The 22,704-nt window shown below is 41.0% G+C and overlaps 1 protein-coding gene and 1 long non-coding RNA gene across 3 annotated transcripts in view; both read right to left on the bottom strand.

Annotated features, from left to right (window-relative positions):
• Positions 1-19,040, bottom strand: part of PLPP1 (phospholipid phosphatase 1) — a 62,791-nt gene extending 43,751 nt beyond the window's left edge. Inside the window, exons 1-2 of one of the 2 annotated variants that reach the window (XM_014887011.2) lie at positions 18,760-19,040; positions 2,674-2,828 (exon numbers count right to left, since the gene is read on the bottom strand). In XM_014887011.2, the coding sequence (XP_014742497.1) occupies positions 2,674-2,828; positions 18,760-18,817 (213 nt within the window). In that variant the 5' untranslated portion in view covers positions 18,818-19,040. The remainder of the gene's footprint in view (positions 1-2,673; positions 2,829-18,759) is intronic. The other variant, XM_014887012.2, reaches the window with a different exon arrangement.
• On the bottom strand, positions 8,235-9,513 carry LOC148219883 (uncharacterized). Its single transcript, XR_015799276.1, has 2 exons — positions 9,452-9,513; positions 8,235-8,490 (listed from the first exon to the last, which is right to left on the bottom strand). It is a non-coding gene; the product is annotated as an uncharacterized LOC148219883 (long non-coding RNA).
• Positions 19,041-22,704: the final 3,664 nt, after the last annotated feature.

Raw genomic sequence — 22,704 nt, 5'->3', positions numbered from 1 at the left:
GAACAATTTGGAAAATTGAGAAGCATCACACTATGAAGTGGCACTTGGAATAGAATAAACATTAATTTCTCATATATTTTATTTCCAGATAAAAGGTGGCAATGGCAACAGAAAAGGTTCAGAGCTACAAACAGAATTATGATTCCTAAGAGAATTTTTTTAAGATTCACAAGTTTCTAGCACATCTTTTAAATCTTTATAAAACATCATAAAAACAAATCCATGTCCATGCAACCTAGTTTCTTTAATGTACAAGAGACTTAAAAAAAAAATCTATGCTTTGGTTTTTTTCTCTTAGAAATTATTTTATATTCCATTACATTATTTATATCACATTACCCCAACAAGACTTTTTAGTATTATAATTAGTATTATAATAAATACAGCAAGATGTTCAGGCCATTTCTTATTATATTCTGAAGACAAGCAGGCCCATTGTGCAACAAGGGGCAGATGTGTAAAAAGAGTCTTACCACTTTGGAATAAGTATAATGTTTGAGGCAGTCTGATTAGTGAAGAAAAGTCTGTATGAAAGTGTAATTTATCAACTCCACATGAAATTTTTGTCATCAATTCCTTCATTGAGGATTCTGTCTCTTTCAGTAAAGTCTCATGTCAGGACAACCATTTTTATTAGATGTGGTATAATCAGTTATTGCCCAAAAGCCTTTCATGAGTTAGCTGTCTTTCTGTTGAACACACTACTTCCAAAAACTTAAATTGCCTTGAAAAAGTATCAAGCTTCCAGTGAGTCAGACCAAAACAAGAAACATCCTGAATTCAGATTCCCAGACTGATGAACTTTCCCTATCTATTTTGAATAAAGGCAGTCTTGAAGACATAAACCATTCAACTGGAAGCCCCTTTCAATTCAGAAAGTTATAATATCCCACATCACATACTCCCTTCCTGTATAGCTTACTCTAGCCCTTAGTTTTCAGTAGCTATGGAAGATTTTTCACCTCTTGCATGAGACTAAAGAGCTCTCTACATTTAAAACTGAGATGAAGAGCACCAGGTTAACATGTCAACTGCATCAAGTAGCTGCTTGAAGGTTTGGAAAGCATTCAGACTGAAAAGCAAATGACCTGGTTACACAGTATTGTAACAACTCTAAGTGCTCTAGGTTTATATTTTTTTTTAAAAACCTCTCAGCATGGAGACTAGAAGTGGTTGTTTTAATTATAAACTCCAGCCTCCTGCACAAAGACAAGCAATGAAAATCCACTGTGTGACTCCTACGAAAGTATCATAGCAGAAAAATATAACAATAGACTGGAATTTCTGACACATCTAATTTTAAGCTGCAACTTTCACTACAAAGGTTATCAAAAATCATCATAGCCCATACCACTCTTTAAATATTCAGACTTTCATGTGATTTAGCTTTAAGTGAAATATTGCTCCATGGCTTTACAGCCAGGAAATAAATGACTTTATATTACAGCAACACCTTCAAATCTAAAAATGAACAATAATAAAAAATTCAAGCAGTGAAACAGATTATTGAACTGCAGCTAAAACTTTTCTTTAAAAGTCCAAAAGTGCACAGAGCTGCAATTGTTATTTCACCTGTATCCCTAGCAATCAAGGTGCACAGGCAACCTACTGGAAAACAAATTTTCCTAAAAAGTGTGCTGAAGATATATATACTTGTCAAAGTGACAAACCTTCCTTAAAAGTGAAACTATGCTAGTGCTTACTTGTTATGTCAACCTCCTATTTATTGCACAGGTCTAATGGAAGCCTTAATAAATAAGCACTAATGAGAAAACAAGAGTAATGCATGTAGAAGTTCTGCAGGTTCACTTGTTTTAAATTACTGTCTTCCATCCTTAAACTACTTCATATACTTCTTACTGATTAATTTAGCCTATAGATTTATCAGATAATAAAATATTATCACCATCTTTCATACGGCTTGATGAAGTACTGCAGGGACAAACAAGACGTGGCTTCAGGTTAAAAACTATTCTGTGCCATTAAAATGTGATTCTCCAAATCAGCTCAAGCCTTACTAAAAACTGTGATACAAGCAGGCTTAAAATACTGTTAGAAAAACCTACTGAAGAATTAAATTGTTCTTTGTCAAAATCATGTGGCCTTTAAAACACTGAGCTTCTTTTCTACAAGCAATTAGATTTTCAGTCTCTGTATCCCATTTTATCCCATTATTCTTTAAAGAGTAATCACATTACATTCAAGCTTAAAAAAAGCTTCCGAGTCAAAATTAGGCTTATTTTTGTAGAAAGTACATGGAAACAGTCACCGGTTATAGGTGTGTGCACTGCATTACAGTGCCATGTTTTAACATCACAAGTGTTTAAGTTAGCAAACTAACCCATTCTGAACTAGAGATTCCGTAACATATTGGAAGACATTCCATTCCAAAACATTTTGGAAGATATTTCTCCTCTCTAGTGATAAAAGCCTAGTCTAAATACAGTTTTCTTCTGTTCCTAAAACAAATGAAATTATCAACACTAGCAGTTAGAGATTAGTTCCAGTTCTTCTGTGCAAACAGTAGTAACAGCACCTTTCACATGCATATGACTATACACATACAGGATTTTGCCTAGACAGACTTGTCTTCAACTCATTTACAGTGCTGAGCTCTTGGAAGGCATACGTTTTACTCCCATCACCAAAGCTCCCTATATATTAGCTACTTACAGAGAAAATGGGCAGGGTGAACCCCACTGTGTAGAGGACAGTGGATGTGATGGTACTGTCATGGAACGGATACTTGATGCTGTCATCATTACAGAAAAAGCCTCTTTGATACGGTTTTATTTTGGCCAAGTTTAGAACACCAAGGGGTAAGCCAGCTGTTGGGGGAAGGAAAACAAAAAACAAAAACAAGAAATACATGTGGTTAAATCAAAAAAAAAGAAATAATTTCTAATCATGCATGGAGGAAGCTACCAAACATGCATAACTCAAATTTCCTAAGTATCATGCAATGCACACACTTACCAAATTCTGTTTATAGGCATTTCTGAAGACTGCTTCAGAAAGACTGAGGTTCCCAAATCACGTACAGATGTCAAAAAAAAAAAAAGTTCAAAGTCTTCCATCCATACGGTGAGTTGCCACCAAACCACATGGAATCAAGATTACATTCAAGAAAAAGCCTTTTCCCCTCACATGACTCAACAGTTATTGAGGGCAAGCAGCTTTTTGTCTCTCCTCCCTCTGCCACTACCCTACGACCTTGGCTTGTATCTGATTTGCCAGCCTTGTTCTATACACTGTCAGTGTTTACAGATAAGAAAGAATAGACAACAGGTTTTATCTTGGTTATGGAGTCAAATTTCATGCAAGTAGTTTTCATGCAGGTAATGTGAACAAGAGAACTGCACGCTCACTAATGGACACTTTGAATGGACTGCATCTCTAGGTAATGAGACTGTACCTTAAGACTGCATTTACACAGCTTTTTTACACTTTGGAAGATTTCTGCATGAAAATATACAAGTTATTAACACGGCAGCTGAGACCTGGGTACAAGTGATAGTTCTCAGAATCTACACACTGTGATACATTATCAATTCCCTCTTCTACAAGTTACCTTGCATTATAGTGACAGTCATATGAAAGAAGCCATCAAGACTTCTGATAATTATATTCAGGTCTAGCTTATTTCTGATAAGAACCACCTGCCATGTAATACATATTTGCAGGAGCAATAACCTCAGGAAATTAAACTTTATTTCTCATAAAATCAGTAAGGTTGGAAAGTACCTCCGAGATCATCAAGTCCGGCCTTTAACCAAATAAAACCATGCCCACTTTCTCCCCTTCCTTTGATCAATGGAGCAAGTGACAGAAGTGGGTAACTGACATAGTGCTAAATCCCCAGAGATAGCAAAAAGTAAATTTTGTTTTAAAACATGGTTAAAAAGGGCAAACAACTTTGTATGTTCCCCAACATCCATGTAATAGGCAACTCTGCAAATAGACACTATATGTAAATTAGAGGGTGCATGCAATTCCCAAAGCAGAAAAGACTGCTTGGTATATAAACAACCTGTTCTACTGAGAACAAAAAACATCTCAAAGATGTTAACATTATGAGTGCTTGCTTTGATTTCTGGTGACACCTGTTGACTACCAGGTAAGTAGCCTAAAGGTGTTTTAAGTAAGCTTATTGCTTTATACTTCATTAGAAGAAAAGACATCAAGAGTGAAACAGTAGGAACAGTAATAAATCCTGGCTCCTTCTTTGGGCTGGTGAGTTGAAGTGCAAAGGCTTGTGAAGTACATATTAAAACTGTACATGGTTGGTAGCACCCCAGCTTTCAACTCTTCTGAGAAAATTGCTATGGTCAAAAGAAAGCAGTTTGGGAATATTTAAAATCCTCTTATGGAGCAGAGGGAAATTACTTTCACAAATAATCTAAAATATGAAAACTGTCCACACTTACTGATGCTTACCATCCCATATAGAAAAAATGATCCAAAATACAAATAACATTAAGCTTATTCAAATTCAAGCATGAAATTTTTCATTAAGTAGCATGGTATACCACTGAATCAACTATATCTCAAAAGTCTCTCTCCTTTCTTCTGCTTTAATGACTGAGAGAAGAGCTAAAGCTTGACCAAGCACAAGCAGCAGTCAGAAGCAGATGAAACAGAATTGCAGCCCTTTAAACATGGAAGGGGGCCACATTGAAGAACTCAGAAAGCTCACTCTGACCAAGGGATTGCTGTATATTCGTTTGCCTGAAGCCAAGTTTCAGCTACTCTCAAGGCCATGGCAATATTCCACTAACAAGAGTCCAAGCTTCCGGTCTTTACCTCTGCTATTGCAGGATGATGGAATGGTAATCCCATTACCTATTTGATACAATCATATCTTCTCAAACAGGTCACCAGATTTTCACATACGGAAGTATCACATGCTCATGATCAATTTAAGGAGCAGCTGGTGTTTTGCAGAAGTGGATTACTTCACAGATATAAATACCTGTTTTCCACAAAAAGTTGCTACAATCTAGTATCAAGAATTATAACACATAACGAGCTTCTGACCTGGGAAGGGGGGAAAATGAAAAGCAGCAAATAAATGGGGCAGAGGAGAACAGTTTCAAAGTAACTGCAAAACTCATCTGTATAGCCTTCATTAAAAGAATACAAAAAAAGGAAGTCAGTTACACATCTTACACTAACTGCCGATTTTCATTTCTTTTTCATTACTGTTAAATTCTTACTGCAATCTAAATGATGCACTGCTGAACAGAAGATTCTGTGAAGTATTCAGTTGATTATTAACCTATCCCAAATAGTGGTAGCATTTTTACTGTTGCTCATTTTACAGGGAGAGAAGACGAGACTTAGTACCTGTAAGCAAACAGTCATGAACTTTTCATTGTAAGCAGAAAAAAAACCCCACCACTTACGTACATAACAGGTCAGTATTGCCAGAGGTGCCAAGCATCTCTGTGACCTTTAAGCAGCCTGAACTTCTGAGGAATGTATTTATGTTCAATCTCATCAGCTTCTACAAATTGGAGCAAAGAGTGATCAAGATCTCGTGCAAGATCACCAGGCTAAAAGGCAGTCTTGTAGAGCAGTTCTCATGCCTGATCCTCTGCTCAGTATACCTTCTTTTCCTTTTCACCTAGCCAGCACCAGAAGTAACCTCAAGGTGCTCTTCTGAACCAAGTAGCTTTGTACCTTAAGGGATCATAATGGCTTCACTGTGATTCATGTCCTATAATTCAAATCCTATATCCTTCAGCTGTAAAAAAGAACTATTACTCGAAGTCATCCATCATTCAGACTGGAACATCCTAGAATTGGATTCTATCTATTTTCTGGTAAAAATTGTGCAGCTTATCTTGTCAAGAACTACTGACCAACAGATTCTGGGCTATTTTGTTAGGTAATATCAAGAAACAGACAGCAGTCCTGTGATCTCTCTCCTTTAATTATGAAAGGAAAACAGCTTGGTCACTCCAGTGCCCCGTGACATACAAAAGGACACACTTCTGCAGTGCTCACTCAAATAGACTCTAGCTAACCCACACACCAGCTGGACGGGGCTTGGAGCAACCTGACTGAGTGGAAGGTGTTCCTGCCCATGGCAGGTGTATTGGCATGAGATGATCTTTAAGATTGCCTCCACTCAAAATATCCTATGGTTTTATAACCCTGAAAGCTGCAGATGTAACAAACTTGAATAGGAAAAGAGACTCCAAAGATCTGAAGCCTTTGCCTATGAAAGAAAAGTAAACAAGCTTTATACACATGAACACGCTAAAAAGCAAACAGGATAAAGAGGGAGACAAAGGCAAGAGCAATGACTGAATTATTAAGAGTGGATTGCAGGGACAGAACAGCCTTAAGTTTGGGCTAGAACTCTAAGAACAGGGCAACACACATTTGGAAAGTTACATAAGGTATGGTAAGTTCACATGGAGTTTCCAGCTCTAATTTGTAGGTCCAAGCAAGTTGCAGTGTAGTTTCTTCTGACCACCTACAGTAATTCACAGTAATATACACAGCCTTCAGGAACTATTTGATCACATCTAGCTGGATGACATAGCATGACAAACGCCTGAAAGAAGGGAAGGAAGGGAGGTCCACGCTAGGAGAATAGGGAGGAAGTCCCATGTGAGAATGGTCCTCCACCCACAGAAAAAGAATGTTAACAATAAAATACCAGTACCCAAGGGGAGAAAGTGATTTTTTTTTCCCAAAGGAAGATTGTTTACTCAAAAAATGTTGATTTGCTGTATTTTCAGTGATCTTTTCAAGACTAAACAAAAAAATTATATTTCATAGTTTATCCTACAAATGGAAATGATGGGTACCAATCCATCATTTTCTTACAATGTGCGTAATGCTGTACAACTGTTTTGATCTGTGTCTTTTACAACAGTTGCCAAAAATATTTAAGATCAGCAAAGAATATTGTCTTACATTTATAAGGAAATAAACTCCTAAAGTTTCTAACCATTTCACTGATACTGTACTACCTAGTTCTCAACCTGATGTAGTGCTCATAAAACTTGGCTCAGCTTTCAAGAGCAACCCAACACAACATAGACTGTCCTGTCCCTCTCCCATCTCTGGCCATCCCCCACTACCCCTTTCTTGCCTATGCCCACACAACACTGGTTTTTCAGAGGCACTTGCTCACCTGGCCAACAGTATTACTGCAAGAGCCAGTTTAAAAAGAGTAGGAACATATAGCCAAGGGTGTGGAATAAAGAACAAGGACAGACTGGGATAGATCAGCTTCAACACCTCAGGAAACTCCATCTTGATCAGTGGTGATTTCTTTCCCACAATTTTAAATACTACTAAGGAATGCACTGTATTTTGTAAACACACCTTAATTAACCCACTTTACCTCCTTATCCATACAAGTGACAGAATCTCCATTTGAGGTTCTGTGCAGCCAAACTCATGCTGAATTGCTGTTTCAAGTCCTCCAAGGCAAAATTACTCTGTACTCCTATCTGGTCCTCAATCAGGAAGTTCTCTTCAACAAAAATTAATACATAGGAAATGGGAGAACGGCAGTTACCCTTAACAGACACTATGGCAAATGAGAACATTCTAGCTTGATTATTAACCAAAGTTTTTTCTTCATGCTGCAATGAACTCACAAGTAAGTGTTAATTAAGAGAACCTGTACTGGACTAACACAAGACTGAGAAGAATTTTTATGTTTCTCTACACTTACCCTGAAGAATATGACCAATACATTCTGCACTTGATATGCTGACAAAGTATAGAACAGAAAAACACAGTTTATAGTTTATTGTCAAACAATAATTCTAGCTGTACCAGAGAAATAATGAAACCATCTCCACATAAAATTATATCCTCAAAATAGATGAGCTACTTTCTACAGCTTACATTCTTATCAGACAGAGTAATTTTCAAGCTAAACCTATACAGCTGTCAATAACTGCTGAGAGCAAGAGAGAATTTAAGTTCTCCTACTCTTACACATGCACTTGTGCTTTTATTTTCAGACAGGACAAGCATGTTTGCTTCACTGTTCAGTGTTCATTTTTCAGTGTACAGTCTGGGGTGAGGAAGTAGGCAATAGAGTAAAGAAACTCAGGTCAATCTCATGCTACTGGAGAGAGTTTGGAAACATCTTTAAAAGATACTGCTCTCTACAGAAAAGGAGATGGGCTGAAATTCTTTTTCTACGAATGTGGTTACTGCGCTGCAGAGAGAGAGAAAAGACAGCAACACACACGGACCTCTTTTGGGGAAAAAGGCCAACTTTATTGTACAGACATCTTGTATTTAAAGTGTGTTACATGCAGCTAGGACAGGACAGTAGTTCATTGGACAATTGGGACAAACATCCCCTGGGACAGCATGTCCAGATGTCCCGCAGGAAAGGCACCAGGTGTTAATCTTTATTATGAATTCCTTTCTGTTTTTCACCAAGTTATCACTCTGGGAGACTGCCTCCCTAACTGAAGCTGTAGTCAGCTTGTCAGCCTGGGAATGGACCTGAGAGACAGGAGAAATCCAAGAAGAGATTAATAAGAAAGCATTTTGACTTTTGATAACTAGAGGTAAGGAGTGTAGAAGAGAAAAAAGATCAGTGCACTATTTATTTGCAGTAGCTAAGTGGGTAGCCCACAACTTGCTTCCTAACCACTTTAAAGAACTTTATCTTACTTTTCTACACTAAGGAATGTGAAGTATTTCTAATACCAGCAAACTGATTGTTCTGATAATGCCAGAAGCTGTGATAGGCTTCAGTAAACAGGATACATGTATTTAAAAGCATGAACAACCTTCTAATCTTTCCTACTATTCTACTTGCAACTTTATGCTAGGTACATTTTTATTTGTCCTCTGATCTATGACTTGGCCTGCAGACAAGCCAGATCAGCAACTGAGCAAGCTCCTCACCACTTTTTGCTATGCCAAGCAAGGGTGATGTAGGCAGGAAGCAAAGGAAACCTTCCTCTGAGCTCAAACATTCTCAACACAAGCACCCAATTTCTAGTCCAGTCATTTAGTAAGATAGGACTACATCATATTCCAGTTTCTCTGCATTCAGCAGTCACCTACAGGGGAGCACTGGTTCAGTTATCTGTATTCCCAATTAATTAGAACAGACAAAAATACTTGTTTAAAAACATTAGCATGGACAGTTGTATTCTCCCTCATATATACATTTCAATTTAACAAATTGACTTCTAAAAGCACTAAATACATGTTATTCTAAAACCCATGCAATTGTCTCTCCTGTGAGCACTTAGAGAAGTGGAAATTCAAATTTAAAAAATGCAGAAACAAGACAGTAATATATCCTATCCTGCTCTTACTTACTCTCTTACTTAGAGAAATATACACCAGACAAGTGAGCCAACTGCAGATTACAAGCAAAGACTTGTGAGCAGGGCTCCACACTGGTCAGGAGAAAGACAAGGCTGAAGCTGGCCCAGGGATGGACACACACCTGGAAGTCATCAGCAGTTCACCCAGTGCGGCAGAGGCCAACTGCCCCATTACCGACAGACCTGAAAACATTAAAGACCCCGGATTAACAGCTAAAAGACACCGTGGGGGCAGAGGAAGGGAGGGAATGGAACAGGAGAGGTCAGCAGTTCTTTGTATTGCAGTGCTGCTCAAGGGGTGGGGAAGAATCCAACTGGCTGCAGCCAGAGTAAAAAAGGGTGACTTCTCCCACTATAACCCCTCCTGTGTAGGGAAAATTAAATATTTCATCACTGTGTGTATTATGTACTCAGCGTCAAATTCAGTTAAAGGCTTTCATGGTACTGTATAGAGAATTAAAAACAATGAACAAGCCCTCAAAGATGCAGATTTCTGCACACAATCTACCTAAACTGTGGAGCTTACAGACCGGGAGGGCAACACAGAAGAAACGGAACTGTCAAAGTCAGCTGGTTGGAAAGACAGGGAGGGATTTGCTCTTTTTTAATGTAGATGATACCAACTCTGAATGTCATTCAGGATTACTTCTCTTTTAAACTCCAGAAGTTGTAATTATTTTTCCATTTTAATCTTTGTTTTGTGGGAGTGCACGACAGGTGGCTTTCAGAGTATTTCACCTATAACTACACACCCTAACTTGAAATACCATTCAGTCTCTAGAAATATAATAGGCAATTAGTTGTCAGGAACATAAATGCTCATTTTCCAACGAGTCCTACAAGCATAGCACTATTTTATTTAAAGAGTCTTTAACAAAGTCAGCAGTGCTACAGAGGGACTCAATTTCCATGACACTGTATAGTCTATCATACACCACAACGTCACTTTACACACACTGCTGCATGCCACCATGTTTAAGATAACAGAACTTCTTTTTCATGTTAGACTGAAGTCTGTAATGGTAGATTGTAAGAACATATATACTCTATAGAAAGTCCAATCTAAACAGATTTTAAAAGGAAAAGTGACCATAAGCCATATATTCTTGAGCTATCAGGGAAGTTTTGTTTTGTACTGACTCAGGAGACTGCCCCATAAAGTCCATTACTTCAGAATCTGGAAAAAATACTTATACAACATTCCTCTTGACGCTTGAGTACAATGAATAATGCCACAGTACAGAAAGTCTTACAGTGCACATCATAAAAAAAAGCACTGCTTTCAATTCATAGTAGAAGATACCAGCATTAGATTTGTGATCTCAGTTTCTATGTATGAAGGTATATAATTTTCTAGTGTTGATGATTGGACTGTTTCACTTAAAGAACAGATGAGAAGAATGAAAAGAGCCTGCAAGCACAAATAGTGACCTGACTTCCTTCCATTCCCAGGATCTCCACTAGTGTTAGACCCCGTCATCACACTGGCTTGGAGTATTTTAGCTGAACACCAGTACTGCAGCGCAGGCTTACCTAACAACATAAAATTGAAGCCCAGTTTCCACAAGTGAGCAAAAATCTATAAAAAACTCACTCGATGGAACACCAAGGAAAGCAGACACTAAGTCAAAAATTTACTAAGATGATTTTTGAAATTTATTAGAGAATAGCTTCTGACTATTTGACAGGCTCAATCTTGCTGTCTGCCTCCTGTACCCCTTAAGGGCCATCAGCTTGCTGTGCATTGGAAGTTTTCCCTGGTTATATTTGGCAGTTTATTCTCTTAGGTCTCTCCACCACCAGCTTCCAAACCACCTCTTCAGCACAGTTCACTGCCCTTCCATGCCCCAAAATAAGGCAGACAAGTTTAGAAACATGTATTTTCCTTATCATCCAGCACTCCAGTTTCAGAAAATATTGCACCTATTGCTTAGTTTCAGTCATTTAGCAATCTAAGGCTTTTCAGCAATAACAGAACTAAGTTAAATGGATAAAAATGCGTTAATATTAATTTCAGGTTAAAATGTCACTAAGAGAGGCAGAAGCCACCTGAGTTGCTGAAATTTGGTACATAATTCCTTCTATACTAAGGCAAAAACTGAGCACAATTCCCATTTGGTACAGTTTTCACCTTTCCTAGGAAAGAGATGACAAAAAAATTTCACCCTTCTTCCAGGCCAGGCATAGCTAAATAACAAACTGAAACTACTTTATAAGATCCAGGGAATCCTCACATAGCTCCTCTGAAACCACCATAACCAGCATACATAGCAGAGGAAGACAAAGGAGAGGAGATACTAAAACCTAGGCTGTGTCTGGAAAATCCACCGTTTCCTCAGCAGCATCACGGAAATAAGGGTGTACTGACTGCTCATCCATACCTTTGGTTTAATTCAGCAGCATCTGGTTGACAGATATTTCAAAATGCGTGTCCTGATCTGACATATTTGTATTTTCAAATTTAAAATATTAAAAATCCTTAATTTTCCTGTTGCCAAACAACAAGACACCACATGAAAGAGAGATGCCAAAACTGAGTTGAAGTACAGTGCAAGTAAAACTGAACTGCCTTCCCAAACTTCTGATTCAGACTGCTTCTTTGTCACAGCTTTTTAAAGATGAATCAGCAAAGTCTATAACAGAGCAAAAGCAGCCTATTCTTGTACTGGTCAGTTCTTCTAACTCAATACAGTAACAGAAAGAGTGTTTGATAAGTTCACTAGAAAGTTTCAACATTATCTTTCTATATCATAATTTGCTAAAGAAGATTGTTTGGGTCAATTTTTGGCTTCCATACAGACAAGAAGTCTTGATTTTAACAGCTGTCTCTGACTGTATGAGAAGGATTAATGCACCAGAGAATCTGGCAAAAGTAGAGCCAAAACCACAATGCAGGTTTATCAATAAACAGTTTTGGTTCTGTACCTTCGTGATCAATCTCATAAATTGAAAAAGGAAAATCCCTCCCAGAAAGTGGATCAAGTCATTAGTAGTCAGTTGTTACACAAGAAGAGACAGGTATCAAATCTTTAATATAAGAAGGACAATTTTTTAAATTTGAAAATTGCAGGATTGAACTATTCTGGCTAGTAAATTGCTTGTATATCTACTCACAGGCAGGACTGAGAAATCTACTGTCACAGCTGAAGTGAGTATCTGTTTTAGTGGAAGGCATCCCTGTCCATGACAGAGGGGCTGGAACTACATAGTCTTTAAGGTCCCTTCCAACACATTCTAGGATTCTATGACTAGTGTTTCCTGATGAAGTGGCAATAAAATAGATTTTAGAAAACCAACCAAAACAGTTGCAGAAGGTATCCTATGAAAACCTTGCTTCTTCAAAATAGCTTTAAATGGTTTTAACTCATGTCATAAAACTAGCTGTTTGCTAGTCATCCATTATCTGAATTTCTAGTGTCTGTAGATTTTTGAGTTGTTTTCAATCAACTATTTTACCTGAACAAGACCTAAGAATTACAAGCTTCTTTTGCAGGACAGGGGATAAGGAAGAGAAACACACCCATCAAACCAAGCAGATACAGCAATAAATCAATCTCATTTTAAAGCCATATTTCTGTGGGTGACATATCTTGCCAATAGGTTTCTGTGCAATTCTGTTCAGCACTTTTTTCCTCCATCAAGGTGAGTTTGTTTTAATTCTCCCGGACTAATTCTGGAAAGAGGATTATCAGTTGTTGGGGATAGTAAATCCCAGTCAGTTGGCATACTACAAGGCCCAAGATCTCTTCTCATTGGGTACTTTCATGAGTCGGGTCACCTGTTTGTGCAACCTGCCTTGCACTGCTTCAACACAGTCACAGATAGAGGATTATCACGGCTTTATCTCCTAATCAGCATCTGGTCAGCAACAGTGCTTCTGCATAAAACTATGCAGTATCAAGCAACCAGTAACCAACTCTTTATTTCCCCCCACCAGGGCTGTGATCGTGCAGCCTTCAGACCAAGCTGCTTTCAGTCATTATCATTTAATACTGCCAAACTCTCTAAAACCAGGAGGCATGTTGCATCAGCTCACTACAGCATAAACAAGCAGTCAGGCAGTACAGAGGGGAGGCAGGAGTTCTTCAGCTATGAGAAGCTATTTCATAATTCAATTTTAGTGTGATACTTAGTTTTCTACAGAAAATGTCAGAAGCCTCTTCTCCTCCCATTCCCTTATGCAAAGGTCACCACCCTCATGTAAGAAAGCTGCAAGAGCCCTTCTGACTGTTCAAGGCTAAGGAAAAAAAATCAGCACGACTCAAGCAGCTGGTAAGGAACCTAAGAGCTGATAAGCATCTTGCTGAACTATGCCAAGAGAAAATAATATAGACCTGAGTTCATGATTTGGCTCTTGGGAAGGCACTGCAAGGTGAACTAAGATTTATTCACCCATTGCTGTTAAAAAGTAAGTGCAAGAACTGCTGGTTTTAAGTCAGAATTAGTACAAGATACATAATAGCAAAAGCTGACAGAACAAGAATCAGACTCCTGACTTTGAATAGCGTTCATTAACTAACTGAACTCTTACCTAAAGTTTTTCTGTAGGCTTCTGATCAAGAGAGAGTGAGTCTCTGGTCGAGCATCTTTCTTTATGTTGGGGGAAATATAAAGTGACTGTTGCACAGAAGAAAGCACAGCAGGGGAAGAAAGATTTTCCTGGTTTCAGGTAACAACTATGTTTCCAATTAACTGAGAGTATCAACTTAAAAAGTACCAGATCATGGTACCTGGTATATAGTGTCACTGAAGACAAACTGCTCTTTCATATGTACCTGTTACAACTTTACAATGTATTCATGCACTAGAAAAAGTATTTAGCACCCACATGATGTGGAAAATAAGGATGGTGACATATGTCAGTGAGTCACAAATAATAGCGGAGGAGGTTTTATTTGAACTAGGGCAATCAGGAAGTGCTAACCCACATACAAGGAGCCTTCCCTGACTGAGCAGCAATACCTTAATTGTCACCAAGACTGCAGCCTTCAGCTACAGCACAAGTAAACACTCTCAAGAGAATAGAACTGGAAGTAAAACATGGTGTGCAGGGTGGTCCAGCCATCTCGCCCCCACATCTCACACCCTGCAAAAGCAAACTCATCTGCTGTTTAGCATGTTGTCATGTGTCACAAAACATTCCAGTAGTCTTTAAACAGCATGCTGGAAGTGTTGTGAGTGCTTACTATTTCTGGGTTCAGTTCACGTATAATTTTGTTTGAAAGGACTGGAAGTCCTTCCCTTCCTCAGAAGTAGTTTAATGAAAAAAATGATAGTAAGAATCATCAAAATGAATAAATAAGACTTCCATAGTCTCATCTTCCCCAAAGTCACAGGGTAGGACATGGAGAATAAAAAAAAAGATGAAATCCCTACACAAACATAACTATATTCCACACCAGTTTTAAATTGAAGTAACACTTTACTATTTCTAATATATTGCAGAAAAGTGAATCAGAGCAGTAAGGGTTGAATTCTTTAGAAGTCTTTAGTTTTTCTAATCTTGGGTTGGACAATTTCTTGCATTACACCAGCAATCACATACTGACAAGTACACTCCCCAGTTACTTACAATGGCTTGTCAGTAATTGCAGAGTCAGGCAAGGGACTAAAGAAATACAGTTGCATTATATTGCACCCCTGCACTCAAGTTAGCCGTGAATTTCAAGACGTACAGACCAGATGAAAGTCATCCCAGAGTTGTGACAGAAAGTGTTTTCCTTATGGCTCCGGTCACCTCTGCAGAGTTTCCTTCAATCTGATTTTGTCCTTATGAGAGTCTGATCTAGAGACAAATGTATTTAGCACTTCTTCCACTGATTGCAGGAATATTGCCATGTGTTTCCCAACTTTGTTCTTTAAGTGTTGTTTACCTGCCTTAATGAAAAAGGAGCCTGATTTGCAATCAAACAATAGACCTGTAAGAGTGGCGGAGAGTACATGCATACATATATATGTAGTGCCTAATGAAAACACCAGTTGGAAGCTAACTAATTAAGCTATTCTAATAAACTGACATTTTATGCATGACAGTTTGGAAGTGTAATAAACTATAAAAGATCCAAGCCTCAGTATCTATTTGTGAAAAATGGTTCTACTACTGTCTAGAAGGCTGATCTCTGCCATGCTATATAAAATGTCTATCAGAAAACCTAGGAGAGACAAGTAACAGAAGTATGAGGGAGAAAAATCCTGCAGTCCAGTCCAGTCATGCTTTGCAGTGCCAGAAGCAGCTGAGCACTGTCCACTGGAGCACGGGGAGTAAGGGAGGTGCTGCCTGCAGCACTGCAGAGCTGCATGCAGACATGCAGCACACACACACCCAGCACTGCAGATGAGCACAGAATGCAGATACAGCCTCCTCACACTGTTTGAGGACAGATACTGCAGAAACCTGCAACTTTTGCTTTTTTTAGATAGCAGAATACAGAGCTACTTTAATGCTGAAACACCAGTGTTATTTTTAGAAGGAGAGAACTATCATGCTGATAAGAGGGAAGGAGTTATTTTCTCAGGGCACCATAGACTGCTTTCCCTGAATTCTCTCTCCTTTAGTGGGTAAAAAGGCAGATGAGGGAGAGGTCTTTCTTAGGGATAATGAAAAGAAACTTAGACTCAAGTTTCAGGCAACCAAATTGGGCTAATAATTTTATGGAGGGAGATGTTTTTACCTCCTACTTTTTTCCCCTCTCCCCACCTGTTCTTCTTTGACGTCTTTCTTATTCTCTTACCTCAGCTCCATCTTGAGCATGTCACACCTTTCAAAAAATTCATCTAAATCACCAACACATACACACACAAAAATCACAGGAACAGGACAGCTCTTTTTTCCCTTCCCTTTCTTTTGAAAAAATTATGCTGGGAAAGTTGAAGCCACACAAATATGGCTTGACTAAAGCAGGAGCGAGTAAGTCAGACACACAGTCAGAATCGCCCGCTTCTACTGCGGTGAGTTCATGGGTGTGTCAGAGCAGTGCAACTTCAAGTGGTATGCTTGGATATCGCTTGGGCTTCAAGTTCAACATTCCTGAGACAATGAAATTACATTTTCTTTCCCATCTCCATTTACTTTGGAGAAGGTATAAACAGGAAAAAGAGGAGAAAAAAGAAAAGCTCTGTATCAAAAGAGTTGCTCTGGGGAGTCTGAGGATGCTACTGGTACCCCTTTTTGTGCCAGCATGGGCTACTACAACAAGACTGAGGGTTCAGTCCTCAACTGAAACTGCTCTTCCTAGCTTTTAAACCTTCCGTTCCGTTGGAGGCCTCGTGGTCCCTGCAGGAAGATACTAGGTATCGTTTATCCATAGGGGCAGGTCACTTTATCTGGGCAGTTACCTCTGTCATTTGACCAGATACCAAAGTGCACAGGCAGGGGGAAGGGCAGGGGAAAAGTGAGAGTTAAAGTCCACAAACGACAGGAACTATTCTTTTTACAGCAAAATAATTAAACAGTCCATTAGACACAGGTAAGACCTATGCCTGTCTCAGCCGTAGGAGTCAGGCAGAAGAGGAAGAGAACTTGGTCCTGCATCCAGTATCTTTCCCATTCTGCAAATATCTATCTTTTTATCTCAGCTAGAGTTTCACTGAAACCTGTAACTCAATGTGTTTAAAGCTGCAGGTCTCAGGGAACTTCATATTATGCACTGCCTGCATTTTTGAGACTTTTCAAGAAGTAAACAAGCCCAAGGGAAAATAAAAAGTCTGGCAACCCTGCAGCACACTGAGGCACCAGATAAGTGCATCTGAGATCCAAATTCTACACAGGGTGAGGGGGAGAGAAGAGAAACGTGTGTAAACTGATATTACACTGCAGAGCAAGGTCAAGAACCTACCTTCCCAGCCAATGAATCAGAAGAGCAGTAGGGGGAAACCCTAACCCTTTCAGGTGGATGACCCTCAAGTTATATACTTCTGCAATCATACTTTCAATATCTTTTCCTTTCCTTGATTACTCAAGATTACTTACAATATGTCCATATGCTTCATACAGACCAAACTATATGCATAGTGCAAATTTTTTGTCTAATTATAAAGATTCTGTAATGACAATTATCCAGACAGACAAAGCTGCTTCACTCACCATAAAGACAGTATGAAAGTTTAGGCCTCACAATAGCACAGTTTGATAAAACTCATGATATGAATAAAGACTGCTTCCAGTGGATTACATGGATCCACTATCACTTTGCAAAAGCTCTCTTTCCTGTAACGTTACCTAAGAGCAACACATCATTCATTGTATTTTTGCTTTTTAATAGCATTTAGCTACAGGTAACTGCTATTTGAAGCATACAGCAAGAGAAAAACGTTCTTCGTTGTGTTTATAGTGATGCTACAAACATCAGCCAAAAAACTCAGCCAAGCAGGAATTCATGAGCTAGGCCTGAATGCTACCACTGAACACGACAAGAAAGTGCTTAGACTACTGAAGTACTGACATTATTTGCTTAAGAAGCAAACATCCAAAATTAGCACTTCCTAAGACTGACCAAGAAGTACACCTCCAGCGAGTAAAGACACTTTCCAGGCTCCCAATATTGACAGGATTCCTTACGAAGTTAAACTGCCCCTTCTCTGATCGATAGCTGACATCGTTGCTCTTTACACTGTCTCATTACATAAAAGGAGAGAGCTAATGCAAACTGGCAGAACATGAAGTAGTTTCAATAGAGACTGAAATAGAATAAAGTAACACAGGGAATGCGCTGATATTTGGGCTGGCCAGGACAAGCATTGCAGCGCTGTGGCAGTGTGCTGTGGCTGTGTCGGTTCAACCCCTGGCCATCACCGAGGCACGGCTCCTGTCCCGACACCGTCTCTCCCTGCTGCACACGGAGGCACGGCGCTCTGAGGAAGGTCCCGTGTCGCTTCCAGCCAACGACTACAGCGGCGGTTCGGTGCCACCGAGACCGCCCTCAACTCAGCCCTAAGCGAACCCTGCCCTGCCGCAGCACCGCCGCGCCTCTGCAGGACCCTGGATGGATCAGCCGTGTTTCCGTGATGACGGCCCCTTCCAGGACAGCTTCCCGACCCACTCGGGGTAACAAACACATCCCAGGCTGCAGGTATCTATCTGACCTCTTCAGCACGGGCTTTTGTCACAACCGGTTTTCATCCGACAGAGGAGGTTAGGGAAGGAAGAGTAAGGGCATCAGAGAGAAGAGGCAGTTCCAGATGCCAGCGGATAAGCTGCAGCAGCTCCCTCCCCCGGGGCTTCCCCTTCCCCTCCCGGCCCTCCGCAGCGACCAGGTCCCCCCGTGCGGGAGCGGGGGAGCGGGCGAGGGGCGGCAGGCACGGCGGGGGCTGCGGGCCGGCAGGAGCCCCGCTCGGCAGGGGGGGCGAGCATGCGATCAGCGCGGTGCCGTGCGGGGGGAGCGCGGCGCCCCGGGGGCGGCCCCCCCCGCTCCTCCGCGGCCCCCCGACCTACCCAGCAGCACGCAGAGCACGTCCAGCGCCACGAAGGGCAGCCGCGTCCTGTCAAACATGCTGGCGGCGCCCGGCGCGGTGACAGCCTCGGCCCGAGGGGCGGGAGCGCGGCGGAGGCGGCAGGGAGGGGCTCCAGGCGAGGCGCTCCGAGGGAACGGCCCCCCCGCGCTGCCGGCACCGCTGAGGAGCCGCCGCCGCCGCCCGCACTGCGCTACTGCCGCCGCCGCGGGCCCTGCGCGCCTTTAAGGCCGGGCACGGGCGGCGGGGCAGGGCGGGAAGGGCGGGCGGCGGCGGCGGAGGAACCTCGGACCGCCCTCAGGGACGCCCCGCCCGCGGCTCCGGCCCCGGCCCCGGCCCGGGCCGCCAATCGCGCCGCGCTACGCCCCGACTCCGAGCGCGGCCCCGAGCGCGGCCCCGAGCGCGGCCCCGAGCGCGGCCCCGAGCGCGGCCCCGAGCGCGGCAGGCTGAGCTGCCACCTGCCCTCACCTGCCGGCCCGGCCCGGCCCCGAGGGCACACGGGCATGGCTGGCATCGGGGCCCTCCGCGGAGAACACGGGGAGTTGATGATATTATTATTATTACTACTATTATTATTATTAAATACACAAGGAAAAAGCTGTTTCCGCCACTGGAATCACAGAATCCTCCAGGCTGGAAGGGACCACAGTGGGTCATCTGGTCAAACCTCCCTGCTGAAGCACCAAGGACAAGCCTTCCTCTTGGCACCCACCCTTTTTAGATATTTTTAGACATTGAGGAGTTCCACTCTCTGGTATCTCTCTCTTCTCAAGGCTGAACAGGCGCAGCTCAGTCTTTCCGAGTGAGGGGGATGCTCCAGTTCCCCAATCACTTTTGTTGCCCTGGACCTCTTCCAGGAGCTCCATATCTCTGTTCTGCTGAGCAGTCTACAACTGGACAACCTGCTCCAGATGTGGCCTCGACACATCTGACTGAGTAGAGGGGCTGGAAGAGTGCTGAAAGCTTGCAAAAAAAAAAAAAAATTACAAAACAGCTGGAGGCAGAGTTTCAGCCCAACCTAAAGCAAAGTTTTTCCTTGTTAAAATCTTCTATTTTGAAATTTGGAAAGAAGACACTTATCAACACGATGTTTTCTGCATAACCACATTTTTATTTTAGCATAATTAATGACAAACCAGACAATTTTATTCACCAGTGTTAGGGCTGTTGGGAAAAAAACGTGTAGCTCCTGCTACAGAGCACATCTGTGTTTTGTTCAAGGCAATTCCAGGTGAGATGAGTGGCGCTTTCCACAGAGGACCAGACATAAGCTTTTCATCCCTTTCTCATGTATTCCACTCCCTAATTCTGTAAACAGCTTCACTTTGTACAATATCCTAACAGCTGAATAACAGGTTTGAGAAATCAACAAAAGAAACAAATCCTTGAGGTGGAAGTGTCTCACTGAATATGTTGTATCTTCAACTGTGCTGCCTAAAAAGGTATATAAAGTAGATCCACATAGAATATACAAGGAAGCTCTACATAGGAGCCTATACAGGAGATCCGCGTTTTATCTCAATGCCTAAGCATCATCCCAGCTACATGTCAAAATGGACAGTTCTAGAGATTAAAACCACCCTTGATTTCTTCAAGTGCAGTGTAAATCAAAGAGCACATTTTCCTGTGCAACTGTACTGGAATGGTTTCATGAATGTAAAAATTCCTGTTGTCTTAAAATGCATGAAGTAATGGAACAAATTGGAGCACAACCTGGCAAGGAGGGGAACTGGGCTTATCTTTCTGAGAGCTGCTGCTGAAAGAAAAATGTGCAATCTGCTCTGCTCCTCACAAAGAGGGGAATTGTTCACGAGGTCTTAAATCAGGAGTAGATAACATCCCCAAAATTGCAAGATGGTTAGAAAAACCATAGGACAAGCAATGTAAACATTTCACACACAATTGCCATAATTGCTTTCTTCAATCCAAAAGTATCAGGCTAATCTTGTTCAGGCTAAGCTGCAAACAGCCCCCTTGATCCACACCCCTACGCAGTAAATTAGAGACCTGAGAGATCGCACTAATTTAAATGGATCTCTTCCCAGAAGAATGTGAGCAAGATAGAGATTGCATTTAAAAACACCTGGAAATTGGGTCACAGCACAGCATTCACTGACAAAAATTAATCACGCTTTATTGTCTTGCAGTTTCTACATCTCTGTTTCACCCTTGAGATGTAGCTTGCCTGAGGGAAGAGGCATCTCTGCAATCTTCTACCAGAATTCAGGAAAGAAAACATCATTGGTTCCTCTCCAAATTTTCCATTGCACAAGGGATACGAGCCTTGCTGTTGCAACCCTATTCCCACCACTGGGCTTGCTAGGTCTTGGAAAACCCCAGTTGAGCACAGTCTGGGGCTTTGGATAGCAGTGCATTGTTGTAGGCTCTCAGAAGACTTTTCTGGGCCTCCTTATTCGGGCAGGTATTAACCATGGAAGCATGCCAACCCAAGCATTTCCAGCCTGAAGCACTACCCAGATCAGCAAAACCTTACAGTTATACGAGGGCTGTGTTAGCATAAGTACTGGCATCTTCAGATATGTTGTCATTCCATACAAAAAGGATGTTTTGGTGTAAACTGAAGAAAGAGTAAAAAAATAAAGCCTGCATACTTTAATACCTTTTAAAAATAAAAGGGTGTCTGCAGTAGCAACAAAGCCCAGGGTGGCAGAAAGGGTAAACTGATGCTGCTTGATTAGAGAGCATCTGGAGCAGTATATTCTGGAGGAGATGGATGTTGGTTGATTATAAACACAAATAGAAATCATGTTCAGCATTAGTTGGAGGTTTGGGGGATTTAGTTATACAACACAAATACCAGAGCTTCTAAGTTTCAGTTTCTCTTGATACTGTGAGAGCTTTGTAGTGTCTGTCAGCTTCATGGCATTTTTACTGCAGGGGCTTTGCTTGGTAGCTGTCCCTCACAGCAAAGTGCTAACTACTGACACTGCTCTTAGCCACTATAGTGACCCAGTAAGATCAAGTCAGAGCCACTCATATGCTTAACAAAATGCTAAAGAACATTTTTGGACACAAGTAAAAATGTAGGCAGCAAACAAAGCTCGTAATTTATATTGTCTCATATCCCTTAATGAGATTTACATCTTAAGTTAGTCTTAATATTACTCTCTAGAATTTAGACTCTTAAAAATATCTCCTCCTCTCACCTATTCTCTTATTTAGTATGGTTATTTAGTTGGTTTGTTTGCTTGTTTTTAAAATGGTATCTTTTTGTTTGTTTAAAGCAGGGCAGTGAGCAGCAGCAAATACCAAGATCAAGTAAAAGCCCTATTAATGTCTTTGCTTTCTTCTGTTTCTTCTACAAATTGTGATCTTCGGTGTTTCCATTCTTCTTAGAAGTTTTGTGTGTACAAGGATTAAACTCTCAGGAAGTTTATCATCAGTCTCTAGTGGTACTTGTGTGATAATTAATTAGTACTGACCCAACAGGACTCTTAACTGCAATTAACATTCATATGGATCAGCAGCTTTAGTAAATGATGGGACTTTCCCAGGCTTGTTTCTCTCTAGCTTGTTCTGGGGTAGGAGTCAATAGCTCTGAATGAGCTGTTACCACTGAGGAAAGGGATGAGAGGGTCACTGTAGATAGTTCTGAGAAGCCATCCTCTGGGTGCTCAGAGAGAGACCACTCCAACCATGGCACTGGAATGCTATTAGGAAAGAGCAATCTCACAAATCTCATTATGACACATTCCTGAATGCCAGAAATCCCACATCAAAATGGGTAAGTGGAAGCAGAGAAAGCGTAAAGTAAAGCAGAAAAGAAAGCATTTTTAAAACTTGTATACAACAGTTTCAATGTAGCAAAAACCAGAACATGGAATTCCAACATTTAAAGGTAATGATGCGAGAGGAAAAGTCTTTATAAAGTACAGATTCAGAAAATAATGAAATATGTGGAGAAATG

This window comes from Sturnus vulgaris, chromosome Z (assembly GCF_052056855.1).
Source record: "Sturnus vulgaris isolate bStuVul1 chromosome Z, bStuVul1.hap1, whole genome shotgun sequence".
NCBI classification, from domain to species: domain Eukaryota; kingdom Metazoa; phylum Chordata; class Aves; order Passeriformes; family Sturnidae; genus Sturnus; species Sturnus vulgaris.
This window is presented reverse-complemented; position numbering and strand designations above follow the sequence as displayed.